Source organism: Asparagus officinalis, chromosome 7 (genome assembly GCF_001876935.1).
Source record: "Asparagus officinalis chromosome 7, Aspof.V1, whole genome shotgun sequence".
NCBI lineage: Eukaryota > Viridiplantae > Streptophyta > Magnoliopsida > Asparagales > Asparagaceae > Asparagus > Asparagus officinalis.
The window spans coordinates 67,403,663-67,425,549 of record NC_033800.1 but is presented as its reverse complement, the minus strand read 5'-3'; the positions used below and the strand labels follow the sequence as shown (position 1 = coordinate 67,425,549).

General features: G+C 39.0%; 1 protein-coding gene across 2 annotated transcripts; it reads left to right on the top strand.

Annotated features, from left to right (window-relative positions):
• On the top strand, positions 11,108-15,888 carry LOC109850783 (pentatricopeptide repeat-containing protein At3g47530). 2 transcript variants are annotated; one of them, XM_020420857.1, is made up of 3 exons: positions 11,108-13,317; positions 15,142-15,270; positions 15,828-15,888. In XM_020420857.1, the coding sequence occupies exon 1, from the start codon at positions 11,175-11,177 to the stop codon at positions 13,035-13,037; it is 1,863 nt and encodes a 620-aa protein (XP_020276446.1). In that variant the 5' UTR covers positions 11,108-11,174; the 3' UTR covers positions 13,038-13,317; positions 15,142-15,270; positions 15,828-15,888. The 2 variants fall into 2 exon arrangements, with proteins under 2 accessions (XP_020276446.1, XP_020276445.1); XM_020420856.1 differs by having other exon boundaries at positions 15,117-15,270.

The following is a 21,887-nucleotide window of genomic DNA, read 5'->3' as shown; positions in this document are numbered from 1 at the left end:
GGCTGAGAAAAGCTTGTTTCAAGTACAATTTCAAGAAGAGAAGGCCATTGTTCGCTTCTACAACAGAGGATTACCACTCGCCGTATTTTGTTAACAAAAGGAGTTTTTGGATATCTCATTGAGCAAAAGTTACAAAATAAAAGATATTGATGAAATTATGATAAAAATATATTGATCGAGGATACAGAAGGCAGAACTTAATCAACTTAATTAGGTTTCAGTTGTGCCCTAACCATAATCATAGCTAGTAGTTCATGTATACGTCGAATTAAGCTTGTACTAGTTTTTGTTTTATCGTGTTCTTGTAATCATGAGGGTTGGCTGTGCAATGCTTTTCTTTCTTCCTTAATCCTTCGTTTCTTTTGGGGTGTTGACCTGTTTGCAGTTATGAAATCTAAATTTGGATCACTGTTTAATGATCATATTTTTTTTCTTTTTTCCTTTCTTTTTCTTATTTACTAGATTTCAATAAAAAAGTTCATTCCCTTATCTAGGTGAGGAGGGGAGACAGATTGTTAGACTTAGTCGAAGAAGAGTTCGGAGTATATAACGGAGAAAAGTGGAAAATAGTTACATTCATGGTAGACTTATGGGTAATGAATCTCGAAACTTAAAGTGCGTAAAGAGTTTATGCAAATGTACTTGCAAAAACAATACAAATTTAATATTACAAACATGTTTATGAATTTAGTAAAAGTTTATAGTACAAAACTATGGGAGATGAATTTCAAAGAAATTTATCACACATCATAACTAGCTCAAATACGAATTAAAAAGAGAATTAAATAAATCGTGTACAGAATGATATGTACTGAGACCTTAGTAAAGTTCTTGCTCTTATTGAGCTTTAAGAATATTATTATTATGCTGGTTGGTGTTATCCAAATAAAAAAGGAGAAAAGAAAAGAAAAGAAAGAAAGAAAAAGGAAAAAGAAAAGATAAGGGAAAAAAAGAAAGAATATTACGTTTCTTATTAGGGAAAAATGTGTCCAGGCCCCAAAACCAGAAACTTCATGTGACAAGGCCCCCCATAATTTTCCCCATGTAGATCCCCTTGAAGTGTGACACTTTGTACTGCAGCCTCTTTTTATCAATTATCACATGCTAGCTAAGCTAAAATTCCCAAACTATCCTTATCCTCTCTCCTCAATCTCTCTGACCCAGCACTCACATCATCTCTCTCTCTCATCTCTCTCTCTCTCTCTCTCTCTCTCTCTCATCTCCTCTCTCTCTTATCCTCTCTCCTCAATCTCTCTGACCCAGCACTCACAACATCATCTCTCTCTCTCATCTCCTTGTAGGCGTATAAAACTGCTTATAGGTCCCTTAACACAGCTCGGCACGGTGATTCAACAAACCAACGAACCATCGGGTGACATATCCGAACACGGGCGTCAGTCCACAACGCCGAAGCCACGTGACACGCAACGAAGCAAATTAACGAGGCGACGAGGTTAACGAATCGCACGCGAACAACGGAATACATCCAACGGATCGGTGGGTCAACAAGTCATCCAACTATGGAATGGATTCGAACTCGAACACCGAGGCGGATTTACTGTCAAATCAGGATCCAGACTGCCAAATCAGAGTTCAGATCAGCGACAAAGCTCAGATAAACCGCAGAACCGGACAACGGACACAACGGCGCCACACCCGGGGGACTCGGCCATGGCCGAGCCACCCATGGGTGCTGAATTGAGATCTGAACCTTGGAGATTTGAAGCTTTGAAGACTTGCTCTTTCAGATCCGGTGCTCGGCGATCATCCACGTCAAAAGAGCCAGGAGTTCGAGAGGGATCGGATCTGAGATCTACGTAGTTTCCCTCCGGATCAAAGCTTGGCCTTTGATCCCGAGAACTAAAGGCTATTATTTCCTTGGCGAAATAGTACCCTCGGCTGTTATTTCCTTTGTGAAATAACACCCGTCATACTGTGTAGATCCGATCGGATCTAGATCGCGCGGTGGTCCACGGATAAACCCCGGAGCAGGCAAAGAACCCACACAAACGAGTGACCGCAAAATAGGAGCTCGCGATTCGTTCGATAAAAGAGAAAAGTTGTAATTTTTTTATTTCTTTTTCTTTGATTTCGTTGTAACCGGATCTTATAAAAAGACCGGATCTTTTTGTAACCGATAAACGAGTACTTGAGAAGAACAATGAATTCAATGAAGAAAGCTACAATTTTTCCCGCGAACAATCTGGCGACCACAGTGGGAGCCAACGATCTCGCTGCCGAGATCGTCACGGCGCAGCCGCGGATCTCAATCCCGATCGAGGAGGAGGTCGAGTATGAATTCGACCAACAAAAGTTCGAGGAGTATCTTTCGTCCTCGTCCGGATCCACCTCCCCCCGCAAGTCCAAGAAGTTCTCCTCCAGGAGAAAAGTTCGTTGGTACGAAGAAGTTCAGAATGCCAATGAAGCTCTCACCCCAGCTGACGCCAAAGTTGCGTCAGGTGAAGTTCCGCCGACCTCCAACTAGGTCAACCCTGTTCTCGCCGACGCCTCCACCGTTGAGGGCGTTGTGACTCTCTCGAAAAGAGCCCGCCAAAGGTGACGTCAACGCTTGGCGCGGCAACTCGCAAAGGCGATGGAGTCCACCGACGGAGTCCGCTATCACGCGGATCTAAAGAACAGGAGAGGCAAACAGCCTCAACGACCGATGAATGGCGACTCCTCCAAGCCGCCAACGAACGAATGGGTCTGTGTCAAACGGAACCGTTCAACACTGGAGGAGCGCATTTGCAAGCGCCACGCAATGTCAGCGCAGGCACGGGCTCAAGTCCAAGAGGCCCGTAGAAGGCTACAGAAGGAAGTGGCCAAGAAGCTGCCACCAACCTGTCAAATTTGGAGGCCGAAGTCTGAAGCGGCGATTCAGACTAAGGCACAATCAGTGCAGCCTTCGAAGCAGGTTCAACCTCCTGCGAGCCAACCAAAGTCACCGGTAATTCCAATAGCTTCTCCGAGAGATCCCGCGGAATCATCCCGAAGGAGAAAGTCAGTCTTGGAGCGCCTCGGTCCAATTCCCGACGAGAGAGGCAAAGCTCCAGTCCAAGAACGTTTGGGCCCGATGAAGAAGCCCCGAACGACTCAACACGCTGGGGGTCGCCGTCACCTCCAACATGACAAGGAGCTCAAGGCAGCTGCGCGCACTAATTTGCGCATCGAAGTCCAAGAGCCCGCCGAGAATTCATGCCCAAAGAGGCATGTCTCGAGGCGCGTGACTCTTGAGAACCCTAAGAAGGCAGTTCGCCCTCAGAGGGAAACGTTGTCGTCTGATGACGATGACGTTATACCTGAGAAATCGTGCCGACACGCGATAGGTTACTCCGACCTTCAAACTGACGAGTTGTACTATCGTGATGGGAGCTTGAGGAAAACCAGGAAGAGGAGTCCCCGAGGACTAGAAACTCAATGCCCCTGTTCCAAACTCATTCGGGCAGTATTGTCTGAGTGCAACTGCATCAAGGCGGTCCCCGAAAGAGTTTTGGTTTTCGAAAGGCTCAGTGCCGAAACGCCAAAACCAAGGCCTAGGCGTTTCCGACGAAGAAGAAGAGTAGTTGAAGATGGAGAATTTCCGAGGGTCACCACGAATATGACCAGCAAAGGGACGTCGACACAGGAGAATCCCAAGTTAATTTCGGAAGTACCCCAGCGTGTAACCCATCTGCAGTCCGGAGCCATCAGACGAGGAACTTATGGTAGGATTCGGACAAGACTTCCTTCAGAAGATGAAGAATCGGATGCCTGCTCTGCGGTCGCATCAGATAACACAGTATCCAGCGAGGGACAACCCTGCGAGGAAGCCATGGCTAAACAGCAGGAGAGCTTCAAGCACGAAATGCAGATGGCCATGCAGAGTATGAGAGAAATGCATGACCAGCAAATCCAAGCGCTGACAAACCAGCAAGGCGAGCCAAATCGTCATAACCAGATTGATCTGGAAGATGAGGAAGCTCACAATGCCAATAATCCTCCCGTCAATGCAGAGGGTGGTAACGAGAATGCTGATGAAGATTCAGGTGAAAACCTGAAGATTAAAAATCTCGAGAGCAAAATCAATACGTTGATTTCCGCTCAAGAGATGAAGAAGACAGGCGTTCCTTGTCCATACCCACGAGAATGGGAATCAATCCCCTATCCGGCGAAGTTCAGTCTAATTAACTTCACGCCGTTTGATGGGAAGGGTTCACCCACGCAGCATTTGATTTACTTCAAATCGCACCTGGGTGTTATCTCTGGTAATGAGCCTCTGATGGTACGGTCCTTCGTTAGCACTCTTCGTGGAGCCGCCTTCGATTGGTATCGCCGCCTCAAGCCAGGAAGCGTGAGTAGCTGGGATGATATGGAAACTAAGTTCCTTGCTAATTTCTTCGACGACGACACCGAGATATCCATCGGAACATTGCTTGACGAGAAACAGAAAGACGGGGAATTGGTTAACACCTTTGTCAAAAGGTTCCGGAACAATGCGATGAACTGTCGGGACCCAATCACTGAGGAGTTTATTCTCCAGACTTGCCACAACAACCTCGCATTAGACGTGTTGGAGGCAATGGGAACGGCACCGTCTAACACTTGGAAAGACTTGAAGGTGCGCGGTGAACAAGCCGAACGCTTCCTCCGAAGGAAGAAGGCCGAGAGGAACCTACCGACGGCTAATCCTCTGAACTCAAACTTCGCCTCTCGTGGTAAGGGAAAGGCACATGCTGTTGCTGGTGGTGCTAATCAAACGTCATAACAGCAATCCCGAAGGCAGCAAAAGACTTCGGACCCGAAACTCCAAAAAGAGTATTCCTTCAAGGATGAAGATGTTCCAGCCATCTTCGAATCCCTCCTTGAAAACAATAAGATCAAGCTACCACCTATCGCAAATCAGGAGGAAGCTGACAATACTGTGGATCCGAAGTACTGTGCGTACCACAGGAGGGTCCTTCATCCCACCAAGGATTGCTTTGCTCTCAAGAATAGCATCCAAACATTGGTTGAAGCCGATGTTATATCGCTCAATTAAGTCGAATCAAGACTCTGACGAGTATAAGAGTATAAACTGCTTCTCAATCCTCCGATAGGTGCATGAGGTTAAACTGCTCCCTGCAGACTCCGACGAGTATAAGAGTATAAACTGCTTCTCAATCCTCCGACCGGTATAAGAGGTTAAACAGCTTCCTGATACTCTAATAGGTATATGAGTCTAAACTATTTCCTACCGTTGAAGGGAAGTTCCTGGAGAATTTTATACGTAATATTCTTAAGGATAACCCGATCATGTAACCAAATGCAATGATAAACTCAGTTTCACGAAGAAGCTGGGGGTGGATGATTCATGTAACTGGAAGTTCCCGGAAGAATACTATATGTAATTTTCTTAGGGATAACCCGATCATTACAAACAAAGTGATAAACACTAAATTTTCACTGTGATTTTCGAACACTCTTTTGCTGAGACGAGATTCGATCACTTCGTTGGATCAATCTTTCCTCACAAAATTCCCATTGGTGTTTGACAACTCACAGTCTTCCATCACAAAATCCCCCCACCGATCAGACTAATTGACGGTGGGACCACCAAAATTCTTTTCGGTTGAATCCACTCAAACTCCCAATGCGTCTGTGCACTCAACATTCCTATTGTTAAGTCCGAACATAGTACTTGGAATTTTAATATCCTAATCATTGATGATTGTTAAACCCTCCGTGTTAAGCATTTGTCACTTAACATTAGGAACCCCCTCTGAGTGACTTGTACAAATCAACACTCCCATTGTAATTTGTACTCCCACTCCCGATTGGTCAAACCTTCCTACAGTTAGGACCACAACCAAATCTCCTCTCGATTCCTCCAATGAATGAGAGGTCCACTTTCAAATCGAGTGATCAAACCTTCCTACAGTTAGGGTCATCTCAAACTCCTGTTTGGTCAAACCTTCCTACAGTTAGGACCAAAACCACAATTCACTCTCGATAAACGAGAAATTTAACTTTAGTTCGGTAATCAAACCTTCCGACAGTTAGGGTTATCTGAATCTTTTCGATTCTCGGAATGGAGATCACACTCTTAGTTTCACCTTTCCGGATTCTGGGGGTGGAGATCCCACCTCGAGTCTCCTTTCCAGCTGAAGATAGAACATAAAATTCTTCTTCCTTAGTGTCGGGAGATAGAATATAAAATTCGTCATCTCCTATTTCGGGTTCGTCTTTGCCCCAAGAGAAGACACCACCTTTTTTAACTCCTAAAATCTGTGCCTCACAGGTACGTGGAATTTTATCCCGAATCCTAAGTAGGGATAAGTCAACGCCTAACACGCGTTGTCGGTTTAGTCTTTCTCCGTAGAAAAAGACATCAGAGTTCGATTCTGGGGTATCCTATCCTGAAACCTAAGCAGGGATAAGTCTGCGCCTAACCCGCGCTGCCGGTTAGTTCTTAACCGTTAAAAAGAACACACATGCGGAACGGATTTAGATAATCCGCATGCTAGCCCGACTCAAACGGTAGTCGGTAAAGGCTAATCAAATCCGTTGAAGGCTGGGGGTTAGCCAAAAATCCTAAAGTCAAAGCCTAACACGCGTCGCCGGTTTAGTCTTTTTCCGTAGAAGAAGACATCAGAGTTCGATTCTGGGGTATTTTATCCCGAAGCCTAAGTAGGGATAAGTCAGCGTCTAATACACGTTACTGGGTAGCCTATTCCCGTAACAATGGCGAAGCCTATGTATTCGACATCATAGCACAAAGTCTCGGAGAATTCATTCCGTTAGCATAACGTTACATGCGGAACGGATTTAGACAATCCGCATGCTAGCCCGACTCAAACGGTAGTCGGTAAAGGCTAATCAAATCCGTTGAAGGCTGGGGGTTAGCCAAAAATCCTAAAGTCAATGCCTAACACGCGTCGCCGGGTAGTCTATTCCCGTGAGAAAGATGAAGTCTATGTATTCAATATCGTAGCACTAAGAGCGTTAACTCTCTTAGCACAACGTCAAATGCGGAACGGATTTAGATAATCCGCATGCTAGCCCGACTCAAACGGTAGTCGGTAAAGGCTTATCAAACCCGTTGATGGCTGAGGGTTTGCCAAAAATCCTATAAATACGAGAGTCACTGACGCATCAGCTTCATTAGTTGGTCTCGTGACTTGAGCATCCTACGATGTTCGAAACCCTAGGGTCGACGCCAGTCAATGTGTAACCCTAGGTCAACGCCAGTCAACGCGTTGCGATCAAAAAGTCAACGTACGACGTTCGAAACCCTAGGGCCAACGCTGGTCAACGCGTAACCCTAGGTCAACGCCAGTCAACGCGTTGCGATCAAACAGTCAACGTACGACGTTCGAAACCCTAGGGTCAACGCCGATCAACGCGTAACCATAGGTCAACGCCGATCAATGCGTTGCAATGAAAGAATCACAACTCCGAAAAGTATACGAGTATAAACTGCTTCTTAATACTCCGAAAAGTATACGAGTATAAACTGTTCCTGATACTCCAATAAGGTATACGAGTATAAAATATTTCCTACTTTTGGTTGAGAAGTTTCTGGAGAATATTTTTCTAAAAATATTCTTAAGGATAACTCAACAACACTACGTCGGACAACGCGTCGCAAATAAAGACTCAACGTCAACGATCGATGGTTATTTCTATGTTGAACCAACAAACACGAGCTAAAGATCAGAAAATCAGGAATCGACTTCAAGTTCAGAATTCCGACAACAGTCAGATAATAAATGCAGCACCAGAACACTTACAGACATTCGACAAAGCACCGAATAGCCTGAAGGATTGAAAGAATAAAAAACAGAAGTCATTCCAAAGTCCCGTTACACCGACTGAAGGTTGGGATAATCATATCCAAAGTATTCCAGACTCTTCTATATAAGAACGAGGCTGAAATACTTTGGAGGGGGTATCTGTAGGCGTATAAAACTGCTTATAGGTCCCTTAACACAGCTCGGCATGGTGATTCAACAAACCAACGAACCATCGGGCGACATATCCGAACACGAGCGTCAGTCCACAACGCCGAAGCCAAGTGACACGCAACGAAGCGAATTAACAAAGTGACGAGGCTAACGAACCGCACGCAAACAATGGAATACATCCATTCGCCGGGTGGCTCGGTGGCCGAGCCACGGGCAGATCTGGGCCCAGATCTGGGCCCAGATCCGCTTTCATTTGCCTATAAATAGAGGAGGGTGGCTCATTTGTAAAGGGTTGGAACTTTTGGAGGCGAAGCCCTGCTGGATTGAAGGCTCAAAATTTAAAAAGATTAAAGCTTTGGAACTTTGAGGACTTGGAGATATCAGATCTGGATCTTGGCGATCATCCACGCCAAATAAGGCAGGATTTCGAGAGAGATCAGATCTGAGATCTACGTAGTTTCCCTCCGGATCAAAGCTTGGCCTTTGATCCCGAGAACTAAAGGCTATTATTTCCTTGGCGAAATAGTACCCTCGGCTGTTATTTCCTTTGTGAAATAACACCCGTCATACTGCGTAGATCCGACCGGATCTAGATCGCGCGGTGGTCCACGGATAAACCCCGGCGTAGGCAAAGAACCCACACAAGCGAGTGACCGCAAAATAGGAGCTCGCGATTCGTTCGATAAAAGAGAAAAGTTGTAATTTTTTTTATTTCTTTTTCTTTGATTTCGTTGTAACCGGATCTTATAAAAAGATCGGATCTTTTTGTAACCGATAAACGATTACTTGAGAAGAACAATGAATTCAATGAAGAAAGCTATAATTTTTCCCGCGAACACTCCTCTCTCTCTCTCTCTCATCTCCTCTCTCTCTCTCTCTCACCTCTCTCTAAAACTAAGAGCTTTCTCAAGCTCGTCGTCCTGGCCGAGACGCATAGAGCATTAATCTATTAGGTAGAAGAAGAAAAGTAAAAAAGAAAAAAGAAAGGTAAGGAGAAGTAGAGTAGAAGGGGAATGAAGAGAAATGTCGTAATTAAGAAAGAACGAAAATGTGTATTAATGTATCTCTATGAATGAAATTGCCACGGTGCCGCCAAGCGATATTCGAAGCAATATAACAAGAGGTAGAAAATGAGCCCAAATGAAAGGAAGATACCGTGTGATAGACAATATAAAGGGCTACACACCGGCGCAGACGGTAGTGAAAATGGAGACTGGAGGTGGCCGTAAAACACGCGCGAAGTCGGCACGGCGCTGCTGTTTTCTGCTTGCTGCTGCCGTCTAGCGATGTTTCGGATGTTACCGAGTGAGATAGAGAATGAGTTAGAGCGTGATACAAATTGAAGGTGATAGGCAACATGTAGGGCTACTCACCAAAGAAGAAATCGGCAGAAACGGAGATTGGAGGCGATCAGAAAGTGCGTGCGAAGTCGGCACAAAACTATAGTTTTCTGCAGTGCAATTTCTCGCCGTTCGGGTTTATTCTTCGCTGTTCGGAGATTTTCGTCGCTGTCCGGGCTTACCAGAGGTGGGAGGAGGTTGTCGGGATCATCGGGGTGTCTCGGTGGGCTCTGTCGGAGGTAGGAGGAGCTTTTCTCCGTTCCCAAGAGCATAGAACTAAGATGAATTAGAGCTAGAACTAGCTAGAACTAGCAAGATAGAAGCTAGAACTGGGGGTATACAAGCTAGAACTAGGGGAATAGAAGCTAGAGCTAACGTAGAAGAAAGAACTAACAAGTGTGCATGTAAAAACCCATTGTTGGGTTTAGAACTAGCAAGATAGAAGCTAGAACTGGGGGTATACAAGCTAGAACTAGGGTAATAGAATGTAGAACTAACGTAGAAGAAAGAACTAGCAAGTGTGCATGTAAAAAACCCTTGTTGGGTTTAGAACTAGTAAGATAGAAGCTAGAACTGGGGGTATACAAGCTAGAACTAGGGGAATAGAAGCTAGAACTAACGTAGAATAAAGAACTAGCAAGTGTACATGTAAAAAACCATTGTTGGGTTTAGAACAAGCAAGATAGAAGCTAGAACTGGGGGTATACAAGCTAGAACTAGGGGAATAGAAGCTAGAACTAACGTAGAATAAAGAACTAGCAAGTGTGCATGAAAAAAAAAAACCTTTGTTGGGTTTAGAACTAGCAAGATAGAAGCTAGAACTGGGGGTATACAAGCTAGAACTAGGGGAATATAAGCTAGAACTAACGTAGAATAAATAACTAGCAAGTGTGCATGTAAAAAACCCTTGTTGGGTTTAGAACTTGCAAGATAGAAGCTAGAACTGGGGGTATACAAGCTAGAACTAAGGGAATAGAAGCTAGAACTAACGTAGAATAAATAACTAGCAAGTGTGCATGTAAAAAACCCTTGTTGGGTTTAGAACTAGCAAGATAGAAGCTAGAACTGGGGGTATACAAGCTAGAACTAGGGGAATAAAAGGTAGAACTAACGTAGAAGAAAGAACTAGCAAGTGTGCATGTAAAAAATCCTTATTGGGTTTAGAACTAGCAAGATAGAAGCTAGAACTGGGGTATACAAGCTAGAACTAGGGGAATAGAAGCTAGAACTAACGTAGAATAAAGAACTAGCAAGTGTGCATGTAAAAAATCCTTATTGGGTTTAGAACTAGCAAGATAGAAGCTAGAACTGGGGTATACAAGCTAGAACTAGGGGAATAGAAGCTAGAACTAACGTAGAATAAAGAACTAGCAAGTGTGCATGTAAAAAACATTTGTTGGGTTTAGAACTAGCAAGATAGAAGCTAGAACCGGGGGTATACAAGTTAGAACTAGGGGAATAGAAGCTAGAACTAACGTAGAATAAAGAACTAGCAAGTGTGCATGTAAAAAACCCTTGTTGGGTTTAGAACTAGCAAGATAGAAGGTAGAACTGGGGGTATACAAGCTAGAACTAGGAGAATAGAAGCTAGAAATAACGTAGAATAAAAAAGCTAACAAGTTGTTAAAAAGGGGGTGTAGTACAAAGTGTCACACTTCAAGGGGCTGATCTACATAGGAAAAATTATGAGGGGCCTTGTCACATGAAGTTTCTATTTTTGGGGCCTGGACATATTTTTCCCTTCTTATTAAAGAATGTGAGAAAGAGGGAGGGGCTCGGGATAATTATCCCCATGTATATTTAAGGGTCCCTGAACTCATGAGTCTTTAATTCTGGATGGGAATTAAAAAAATAAAATAAAATTAAAGGTTGGCCGTTAACATTCTTCCTCCGAAGCTCAATCAGAATCTCAATGGCTCTCTCTCGTCTCCATTCAAAATCCTCCGCTCTCCTTCCTCCAAACTCTCATCTCCTCCTCTCTCCTCCCTCATTCTCTCTCTTCCACAATTCCCCAATTCAACAAACCCACCAGACCCATTTAAAGAACAGCTCGATTCCATTGATAATAAAATCATGCAGCTCAAAAACCCATCTCCTCCAAATCCACGCCCAACTCCTTCGAGCCTCTCTCTTCCAAGACCCATCACTCTCCTACGCCTTCTTATCTCGTGCCCCTCTTCATGACAACATCGACTACCCTCGCCACGTATTCGAGCAGATCGAAAACCCAAACGTATATCACTACAATTCTATGCTCAAGTCCTACTCACAGAGCAGTATGCCTTCTGAACGAGCCGTTTTCTTGTATAGAGACATGTATCGATGCGGCATCCTGCCTAATGCTTTCTCTTGCTCATTCGTTCTCAAGACTTGCACCAAGTTCTCATCTATTTCCTGTGGGAAACAGGTTCATGCTAAGATTTTGCGAGATGGGCATCACTCAGATTCTTTGCTGCTTACCTCTTTGATGGGTTTGTACGCAGTGTGTGGAGACACTGGTGACGCCACTCGGGTGTTCGCTGAAATGCCTGAAAGAGACACCGTAGCGTGGAATGTCTTGATTTCTTGCTACACGAACAACCATCGTGGCAAGGATGCGATGAAGCTGTTTGATGTGATGCAAGAACCGTGTCATGGGTCGGAGCCGGATGACGTCACTTGCTTGCTTCTACTTCAGGTGTGCGCTCACTTGGGTGCGCTTAATTTTGGGGAGCGAATACATGAGTACATCCGGGACAAAGATTATTCTGGTGCGTTAAACCTTAGGAATTCTCTTATAGCAATGTACTCGAGGTGCGGGTCTGTTGATAAGGCTTATAGTGTGTTTTGCAATACGCAAGACAAGAATGTGGTCACATGGAGTGCAATGATTTCAGGTCTGGCGATGAATGGGTATGGGAAGGATGCTATCGAAGCTTTTTTAGAGATGCGTAGAGTGGGTGTCGCTCCCGATGAGCAGACCTTCACTGGGGTGCTATCTGCTTGTAGTCATAGTAGGCTAGTCGATGATGGATTAAAGTTCTTTAATATGATGAAATATGACTATGGATTGGTACCTAATGTGTGTCATTATGGGTGCATTGTTGATCTATTGAGTCGTGCAGGGTTGCTGGATGGGGCATACCAATTTATAGTGAGTGAAATGGGGGTTGAGCCGGATGCCACAATTTGGAGGACTTTGCTTGGGGCTTGTAGAATTTATGGCCATGTTGAGCTTGGTGAACGGGTGATTGGGCACCTGATTGAGTTGAAAGCACAGCAAGCTGGGGATTACGTGTTGCTACTCAATATCTATGCTTCAGTGGGTAATTGGGACAAGGTAGCAGATGTGAGGAGGTTGATGAAGGATAAGGGAATTCAAACAACTCCAGGGTGCAGTACAATGGAACTGAAGGGGGAGGTTCATGAGTTTATTGTCGATGATGATTCACACCCGAGAAAGGCTGAGATTTATAAGATGCTTGATGAGATTAGCCAACAATTAAAAATTGCCGGCTATGTTGCAAATATGTCATCTGAGTTGCATAATATGGATGTGGAAGAGAAGGAGAGTGCCCTATCATTTCATAGTGAAAAGCTGGCAATTGCTTTTGGGATTCTTGCAACTCCTCCTGGGACATCAGTTAGAATTGCAAATAACCTTCGAATTTGTGTTGATTGCCATACCTTCGCAAAGGTATTATCCAGTGTTTACAATAGGTTGATTATCATTAGAGATCGCAGCCGTTTCCACCATTTCCGAGATGGTCACTGTTCTTGTAATGATTACTGGTAGGGCAGATTCAATGTTCGCCTCAAGTGTTCAAACCATGGAGTTTTAGACATGGATTTCATCTATGACATGCTTAATTGCGCTAATTATGGAATATTTAAGAGATACATCAGTATATATATTGGAACCCACATAAAGAAGATGAGGTCGATACCAAGTACCTACCGAGAGAATAAAACTCCAGAATGTCACCTGACAGATGTTCACAGATCAGGATGAAACTGTTCATTGTGCAGCATGCCGATCAAGGGCAAGGCTTGCAAACATATATGATTACTACTCGGTATGTCTATCTTGCACTAACTATTACTAGTTTGGATATTGAAGAGAAAGAAAATGCCCAAAATGTAGAAACATTCTCCTTTTTTTCAGTAAAATTACAGGTCCTTAGAAAGCGTATGAAAATGTCATTTTCAAGCTGATATTTTATTTTATCATATTTTGAATATTCCACAATGAAAGTAATATTCTTTAATTCTCGTGCAAGTATCTGTAACTTATTTGTTCATTTTCATATTTTATTAGGAAAATCAATCATGTAGCCTCATCATTTAGTTGCGCTGATCCATTTAGTCCTGACTCCTCTCACTGTATTACCCTAAAATACATCTGTTTTGGATTGAAAAAAAGGGCAAAGACAACCACTGAAATTGTATGTGTTAGCTGATGATCATCAATTTTGCATGTGATGTTTGAGAGTAGTACCACGAGTGTTTGATTTAAAATGCATAGTATCCTTTTTTTTCAATGTAAATATCTTTTGTATCTTTTTTTTGGGGACTTTGGAGTGTATTTTGTATTTAGAGTGAAATTAAGGACTATACTATGCTTAGGCCAAATAGAAGTATCATAATAACAAATCGAAAGATGAAACAAGGCATGTGTCGAGGTGACACCAATTTTTATAAGCCATGTTCATTCCTATATGATGGTATTACAAGAAGTTGGTACCCCTTGGTAACTATTGGGACCCGTCAGATGAAACTGTGTTGTCCCAATATTTATAGACCTACCAACAAATGCGAAAAGTAATGAATATTGATTTGCCCCCATTAACCCATTCCCCTCCCGATACCATCCCTTAATTCAAGTGCTATGATTCAGTACACGCGATCTGAATGAACAAGTGCAACGGATGGTGACCCCTATCTAACTCACATCCCTTAACTATGTATATTATCCCTTCCTAGTTGCGTCTACCAAATCATTTACGAGCCTACATAAGGTCAATATCTACTAAAATATACTTTAATGTGATGGTCATTATTTAGATAGAGGGAGTGAGGAAATGAATTCATAGTTGTAATAGTAAGGCTAATTTCCTTCATTAGTCGTATCCTATTGTGTCAAAGACCCTTCCACTACACAAAACTCCGAAGTTATGGTCAGAGTAAAGGATTATAGTTTTATGCTCTAACATGACCTTGCAAGTTGAGTACCCATTTCTATAGGCTGAAATGTGGACTCATGTAGCGATATCAATTTTTTTTAATCGGCTTTTAAGTTTGTGCCTAGTGGGATTTGAACATACTATTATACCAAAACTTCGAAATTGTGGTGAGGTTGAAGATTATAGTTTTATAGTCTAACATATAGGATCGGAATGTGAACAGAGAGCTGCTGGTTCTTTTTTGGTTTTCACTTTTTTTGGGGTTTATTTATGTATTTACTAGTACAACGGTACATGCTTCATGTGCATGATGTCAAACTTGGAGAATTGTCGTAGTCGAACTGTTAAGAAAACTAACAGTTTTAAATGCATTTACGTTGAGTTTTTTTAATTGTTTAAGTTTGAGGGCATATTCTGCGATTTGTTTCAAGCGTGTGAACATTCCTTTTGATTTTGTTAGTGTGAGAGCATCTTAGTTGATTTATTCAACTGTAATAAGAGCAATTTACAATTTAGCCTTTCATGTGTGAGGGCAATTCTGGAGTTCTAAAACTATGGCTCAAAAAGACCAAAAAGGAGGCTTTTCTTAATATGTAGTGAACCAGTTTTCTCAAAAAAAAAAAAGTCAAAAGTCTTATTAATTGAAATAATGTATTAGGGTTCTTATTGGGCTTTTTAATTTATTTAATTAGGAACGAATGATGGTTGGAGTTACAGGACTCAAAGGTCATGGAAAACCCTATATATAAGAAGAGGAGCTCTCTTTGATTCTTACATTACATATAAAAGGAAAGTGAAAAGAAATAGCTTTTTGGAGTCAGAGAGGAGAAGAAGTTTCAGCTAAAGGTATGCCTTTTTTTTTGGTTTTCTAGTTTAAGTTTGATAATAAAAAATAAAAAACCTTTTCCGGCCATTAGTGTCGCTTCCGACAATATCCAGTGACCTCCGGTCATCCCATGGATTAGTGTTTCACCCATGGTGGTCACCATGACCACCTATCCCAGCCCCGACTTGGGTGGGTTCTGGTGTAGTGAGAAAACAGAGAGTGGACATCACGTTGAAGAAGAAACAAAAAGTTTTACATTGATCCCTTGCGTGTTTGAAATTTAATTTCTAGTCCAAAAGATAGAGTAGCTCTAGAACAATATTCATAAGACCTTAAATTGTAGAAAATTAGTTTTAAATCCAAGACTTTATAAAGAGAGGTTCCTGTGAGAACTAGTTGTGGAATATTAATCTTAGCCCATAGACTAGAAAATTTTGTTGTAAGGCCCAAGTTTTGCTTTAAAAGAAAGAGAAACAAACTTTTAGAAAAGTTCGTTAAAACCAGAAATATTAGTTTCATACCCAGAATAGTTTATGTTTAGAAATCTTTAGTATTTATGCATATTGTATGCTTATAGGTTTGATCGAGGAATAGATTCTTGAAGTACTATTCTCCAAAGTGTTGTCAGAATTCTAAAGGTGATTTGATTTCTTTTCGTTAGTTATTTTAATCAATTAGATATTATTTAAATGATAATTTTATTTTTGTGTAGAGAAATTGTGGATCAGACATGTTATTCTGTTCATTTATAGTAACTAGTATGCAACACGCGCGTTGCACGTGATGCATGTTAAGAAACTATAAAAGGTGAGGCATTTGAAGATCAAATCATATTTTGCGCACCATTTTTAAGACTATTTATTGAACATATAGCTCATATAGAACAAATACTAATAATATACATATCCAAATAACATCTACTAAACACGTTTAAATCAGATAAATCGCAAAAGTAAGAAAGACTGTAATGACATCAGTTACATCATCACTTAGACATTCTTGTTGAAAGCAAACATAATTGCAGCTCTATTGATAAAAAAGAGGAGAAAATGATAAAAATAAGAGAAAACTTTGGAAAACAAAGATAAAAGTGAAGGTGTTAGAATTCCGTGTAACAAAAAAACTTGAAGCTTCATATGCCAAATTAATGGCAACGCGTAATTTGAAACCACTGAACAAATCATAATGTGCAGCAAAAGACAAGCAATATCCATTCATCACTTCACCATCCTATAAAAAGAAGGAAAACAAACACTTAAAAGGGGTTATAAATAAGAAAATGAACCCCTTGTCAACTAATGATAATCATCCTCACAGTTGGGCGTCTCCTTGATCTCAACAGTCCATCATCCTACATATATTGACATGACATTTTATAAAAATATGAAATTATAACTCCTAACTCACATTGCAACTGAGCAAGTTATATTTAAAAAAATATCAAGCATGCATTTAAAACAAATTTATAAAAGATGTACCATTGCATAAAATACCTCAGGTTCAATCCAGTGAAAGAAAGCCTGACATATGAGAGAATTTTAGTATGAAAGTTCTTAACGCTCCTTATAATTTTGAAGTTTTCATATGGTGGAAGGGACTCTAAGACAATTAGCTATCTCCAAGAATTCAAGAACGTGTCATATTGCAATTTACACATTTTGTTTGAATCATATACACATCTGCATGTTTGAAGTCCACAAGTTAAAGTTGTCTTGATTTTGACATTGGCCTTAGATGCAGACGCAGTAGCTTCAATAACTCTTGCTTTAGATCTGATCCTTGTTGTTTCTAATGGAAATCAATGGAAAATACTTTTTTTCCTATGAAAAGATCCATTGTTGAAAATAGAAAGAGCATTTATTAGGATGGTACAAAAAATATTTTAGATTCATCCTTATAAATTGCTTTGAATTTATCATTATTTATTCCAACTTAAGTGATGTTAGAGAGAAATAAAAAGAGAGACATAGACAATAATTTTCGGCAATCCAATTTGGAACAAGCAGTAAACAATGTTTCTTAAATTCAATAGTAGGTCCAATATATCTCATGAAATCATATGCTCAAGAAATCAAACCAAAATAGATCCAGGATTGAAAAAACTAATCCAAACTTATATTTAGCAGAACTTTAGTAAAGATTAAAATATAAACAAACTCGAATTCATTCAAATCATGATGTATTCATAGATCCATATACATTATAACTATCTCTTGTTTATTCGTTTGTATAACTTGATCATAGCGTAGAGTGTGTACTAAAAGAACCAGCCATATTAAGTAAGAAAAATATCATCAAGGAAAACACACTTTACAGGTACACCCATTCCTTAGAGTTGACGCTACTACTAAATTGATTAACTTCCATCTATAAAGTCATTGTAGATCATTATACATTTTTTTTCAAAGATCATAAAATCGGTGAGGAAATGTGCATCCTAAGAATAAAATGAAATAAAAAATTATAAAAACTGTTTAAAGAAATTGTTAAGTTTGAGCAGAAAATGTACTATATTTACCTTTGATCTATCCCCAAGCACGCTGTTTAAAGAAATTGTTAAGTTTGAGCAGAAAATGTACTATATTTACCTTTGATCTATCCCCAAGCACGGATGATTATTGTCATAAACCTTCCTATCAGAAAATGTACTATATTTACCTTTGATCTATCCCCAAGCACGGATGATTATTGTCATAAACCTTCCTATCAAATAAAACCATTTGGATTGCAAGTTCACCCATGTGTCATCTCACACCATGTTTAACCTGAAAGTATTAGTCAATGCTTCAAATAGGATTTTGATTATATTTGCAAAAAAAAAAAAAAAATGATAAAGAGTCTGAAAGACAAATATATGAAGATTTAACTAAGTCGATAAGGTTTTAATTACCCATACAAACTTAAGAATCTACAAACTGGAACAAGAAACAAAACTTATGATCAAAATAGATGTAACGCAAATTTAAACATTTTCAATCATTTATAATCCATCCATAAAATTTGTTTATGGTTCATTGATTCTTAATAACATGTCGAGTTTATGTTGGATCCACAGTATCGATAACCTAAAATTGACAGGTTTGAAAGACTTACAAAATCCAATACATTAATTTCAAAATGAAAAACTTACAAAATCCATCAATTTCATAAGCCGAGTTTGTATCAACTACTAAAAAGGACAAAGTTAAGCAACTATGCTGGCTTTTCATATGTGTTCTGATTGGTAAACTTGGTACTCTTGTTTTTAATCATTTCATTAGAGATTCATAATAATACGAGATTAACAGATTTGGAAAAAGACAAAGTACCTCATATAAAGTCACATGAGTTGTCAACCATAAGCTGGTGAATTTAACTCCAACCTTTTAGCCCCATGGAACTATCAGTTGATGACTCTCTAAATTAATCTGAATTAAGTTGCCAAATAAAAGGAATTTCCTAAGCTGGTCATGCAATAGAATTGTACTGGTTAGAGGACAACTATTTTACACTATAAAGGTTCAAAGTAATTCTGTTAAGAAAACTACTTGCTAAAAACCCAAATATAAAAGTTTTGTCATTTATTATTTGAACTGGACAACTAAATGACAAAGAACATTTGTACTGCTACCTATATATATTATCTAATACAATATAAACTCTCTACTTGGTATATTTCATAATTTCTAGTAAAAAATTTTACAAAATAATATTTTAGAATATAAACTGATCGTGAGTTGATAGTAGCAAATTCAAACTTCATATATATATATAAAGAAAAAATACAGGATAATGAATAATATAGCTGAGAATTATATCTCATATATGTACTCTATTATTTAATTTAGCACATATAAAGTGGGCAGGCGAAGAGAATTGTATGTAAATGGACTATTTGGAAAATGTAATATCCAACAGTTTAAGAAGTTGACTCAAATTTAACAAAAGCAATGTTAAAAATATTACCGATGAATGGTGTCACAATAAACCTATTCACAATGTAATTGCTAATACAATTTCTCCTATTAACACATTTTGATACTCATAAAATATGTAACCTTGATCTTCACTAAATCACACAAAATTGCCAAATTCACCAAAGAACCGTACCTCAAAGAAACAGAAAATAGGAAGACCTTATGTGAGCTTATGATCATAACTATGCCTCTGGGCATGCGTGTTATATGTGTCACAAATTTTATTAGTAAGTATTTTAAAATTGAACCCTATCCCTCCTTACTCTATTTCCTAGTAAAAAGTAGAACAAAAAAATTGCCCCACTTAAGGCTAGGATTGGCTTATAGAAAGATTGTCATCATCTCGCCGACAATTTGTAATAAAAATAAATTCTGATAGAAAAGTTCTTGCAAATCATCCATCTTACAAATTAAAAAAAGAACAATTCCATCAACGCAAATAATAATAATAACAACTTAAAAAACATACGTTCAAATAGTTAGAAAATTATGATAGAAAAGTTTTAGATTCATTTCATTAGTGCACTCAAACTAAATTCAATAATATAACTTGCAAACATTCATTCATTTTTTCCAACACAATCGCAATCTCCTATTCCTAATAACATCCTAATCTCCAAAAAAAATCATAAAGCTTAGTAAAACGTATGATTCTAGTTAGCCACTCTCCAAAGAAACTTCTTTTCTACTTTTACTTATCTTCTAACCTCCCAATAAATTATGCAAATAGTGAAAATTAGGGAACAGAGCTAGAGTTGAAACTTTTAGAAAATCCTTACGAAAAACTTCTAGAAATTAGCAATTCTACTTAATCCAATAACAAACTAAAGGACAAAGTTTTAATCTTTTTTTCCTTAGATGATAACCTGAGTTAGACAAGATATTTTCTAATTGACTGCTAAGTAAACAGAACAGAAAAGGAGGTATTAATCACATTATCATCCTAATTTTATTATTGGTGCTCCTAATAAAGTTCTTGATAGGCTGCATACTTGCTTTATTCCTGCAGAAAATACCTTAAATTAGAGTTACTAAAAAAAATGCTCTATTACCTTGATAGATGGGTTCTCCCACCAAACAGAAATCCCTGCAATAATCACTACATTAAAAGAATAAGAAACTAAAAAAACATATTAACTAAAATAAAAAATAATTTCAATAGGAAAACTACATAAGAAATTAGAATAATCAGAATAAGGAAACAAATTAAAAATCAATACTTATAGTGAAGAAATTGTTTTAATTAATTTAATTAATTTAATTTAAATCAAAATTGGATTGGATTGGATTTGATGGGAATAATAAACATTGTAAAGGGCAAAGGGGGCATTCAAAAGTTTTGACACTCATTCTCTCTTTTATAAGTAGAATAGATTGTTAACAAATTTGAATCGTTGATAGCTATTTATCTTTTACAAGCTAAATATTGTTTAGTATATGAGCTTATTGAAAATATGTAATTTCAACTTTACTGTTCAAACACATTTATTGAAGAGTTCAATTTGACAAAAAAAATATTTAGTTGCTCAAATTCATGAATATTCTATTTTCATGAAATTGACATGAGAAATGTTTACAAAAGTGTTTAAGCAATTATATTACTTTTCGTACAAGTGGAACTTGCAAGTGTTACTTTGAGCAAAAGGAATAGTGTTTTAAATGTTAAAAATCCTCAAAAGTTCACTATAGAGTGAAGTGATTTGTTTAAGCCTACCATATGATATCGAATGTACCGATCAGTGTTAAAGTGGCATTTTTGGTAAAAGTAAAGTGGCATTCGGGCAACTTATGATAGTACGAGGTACATTCTGTCCCCGGATTGACCTATAATGATTTGATGCGCATTCCCATGCTACTGGAGTATAATTTTCGTAACCTTAGTGTGACAATTCAGGAAGTTTTCAAAGTACGATTTTACAGTTTAAAAGTATTTAGTGCTCATTCATATATTTTCTTAAATTTTGTAAATATTATTTTATGACATTGTCATGTGCTATTGATAAAAGTTTCTCTTGTTTGAAAATTATATGTCTCCCAAAATTGTTCTCTTTGACAATAACTTGTTTATATTTAATATTGAAAATTTTCGTAAACTCGTCGGAACCACTAATGAAAATTATATGTCATTGTTTTTTAATCTTTTTCAGATGAAAATTAGATAGCTTTATTTGTACCTAGAAGCTTTGAAATATGAGAAGGATCTTGGAGTGCTTGATGCTGAAAGTTATAGTTATACTAGTCATGCTACTATGCTTATGTACTAATAGTCTTTTGACTCGTTAGAGTGAACTTGTTATGATGTAGTTTTTTTGCTCTGAGGCTTCTATATGTCAATAAAGTTTCTTTTGCATGTGTTGCCATTATCATGTATTGTAAAATAAGCTGAAGATTTTGGGGATGTGACCAGTTTTGGTATCAGAGCCAGGTTTAGAAGTCCTAGGCTTCGAAGTTTATAGTTAGTAGTGTTTAGAAATAAGTATTGGAGTTGCTTTTAGTGATCATTAACATATTGTTTTTTTGCTTTATAACTAGATGTATAGGAGCAACAGAGTACTACTTCAGCTTATGAAAGTTATTTGCACTAGACTTTAGGGTAAATATTTTGTGGTAGAAATGCACGTGAATCTGGCTCTGGAGGAAATCAAATGGATACAAATGCTATGCTGCAGATGATGTAAAAT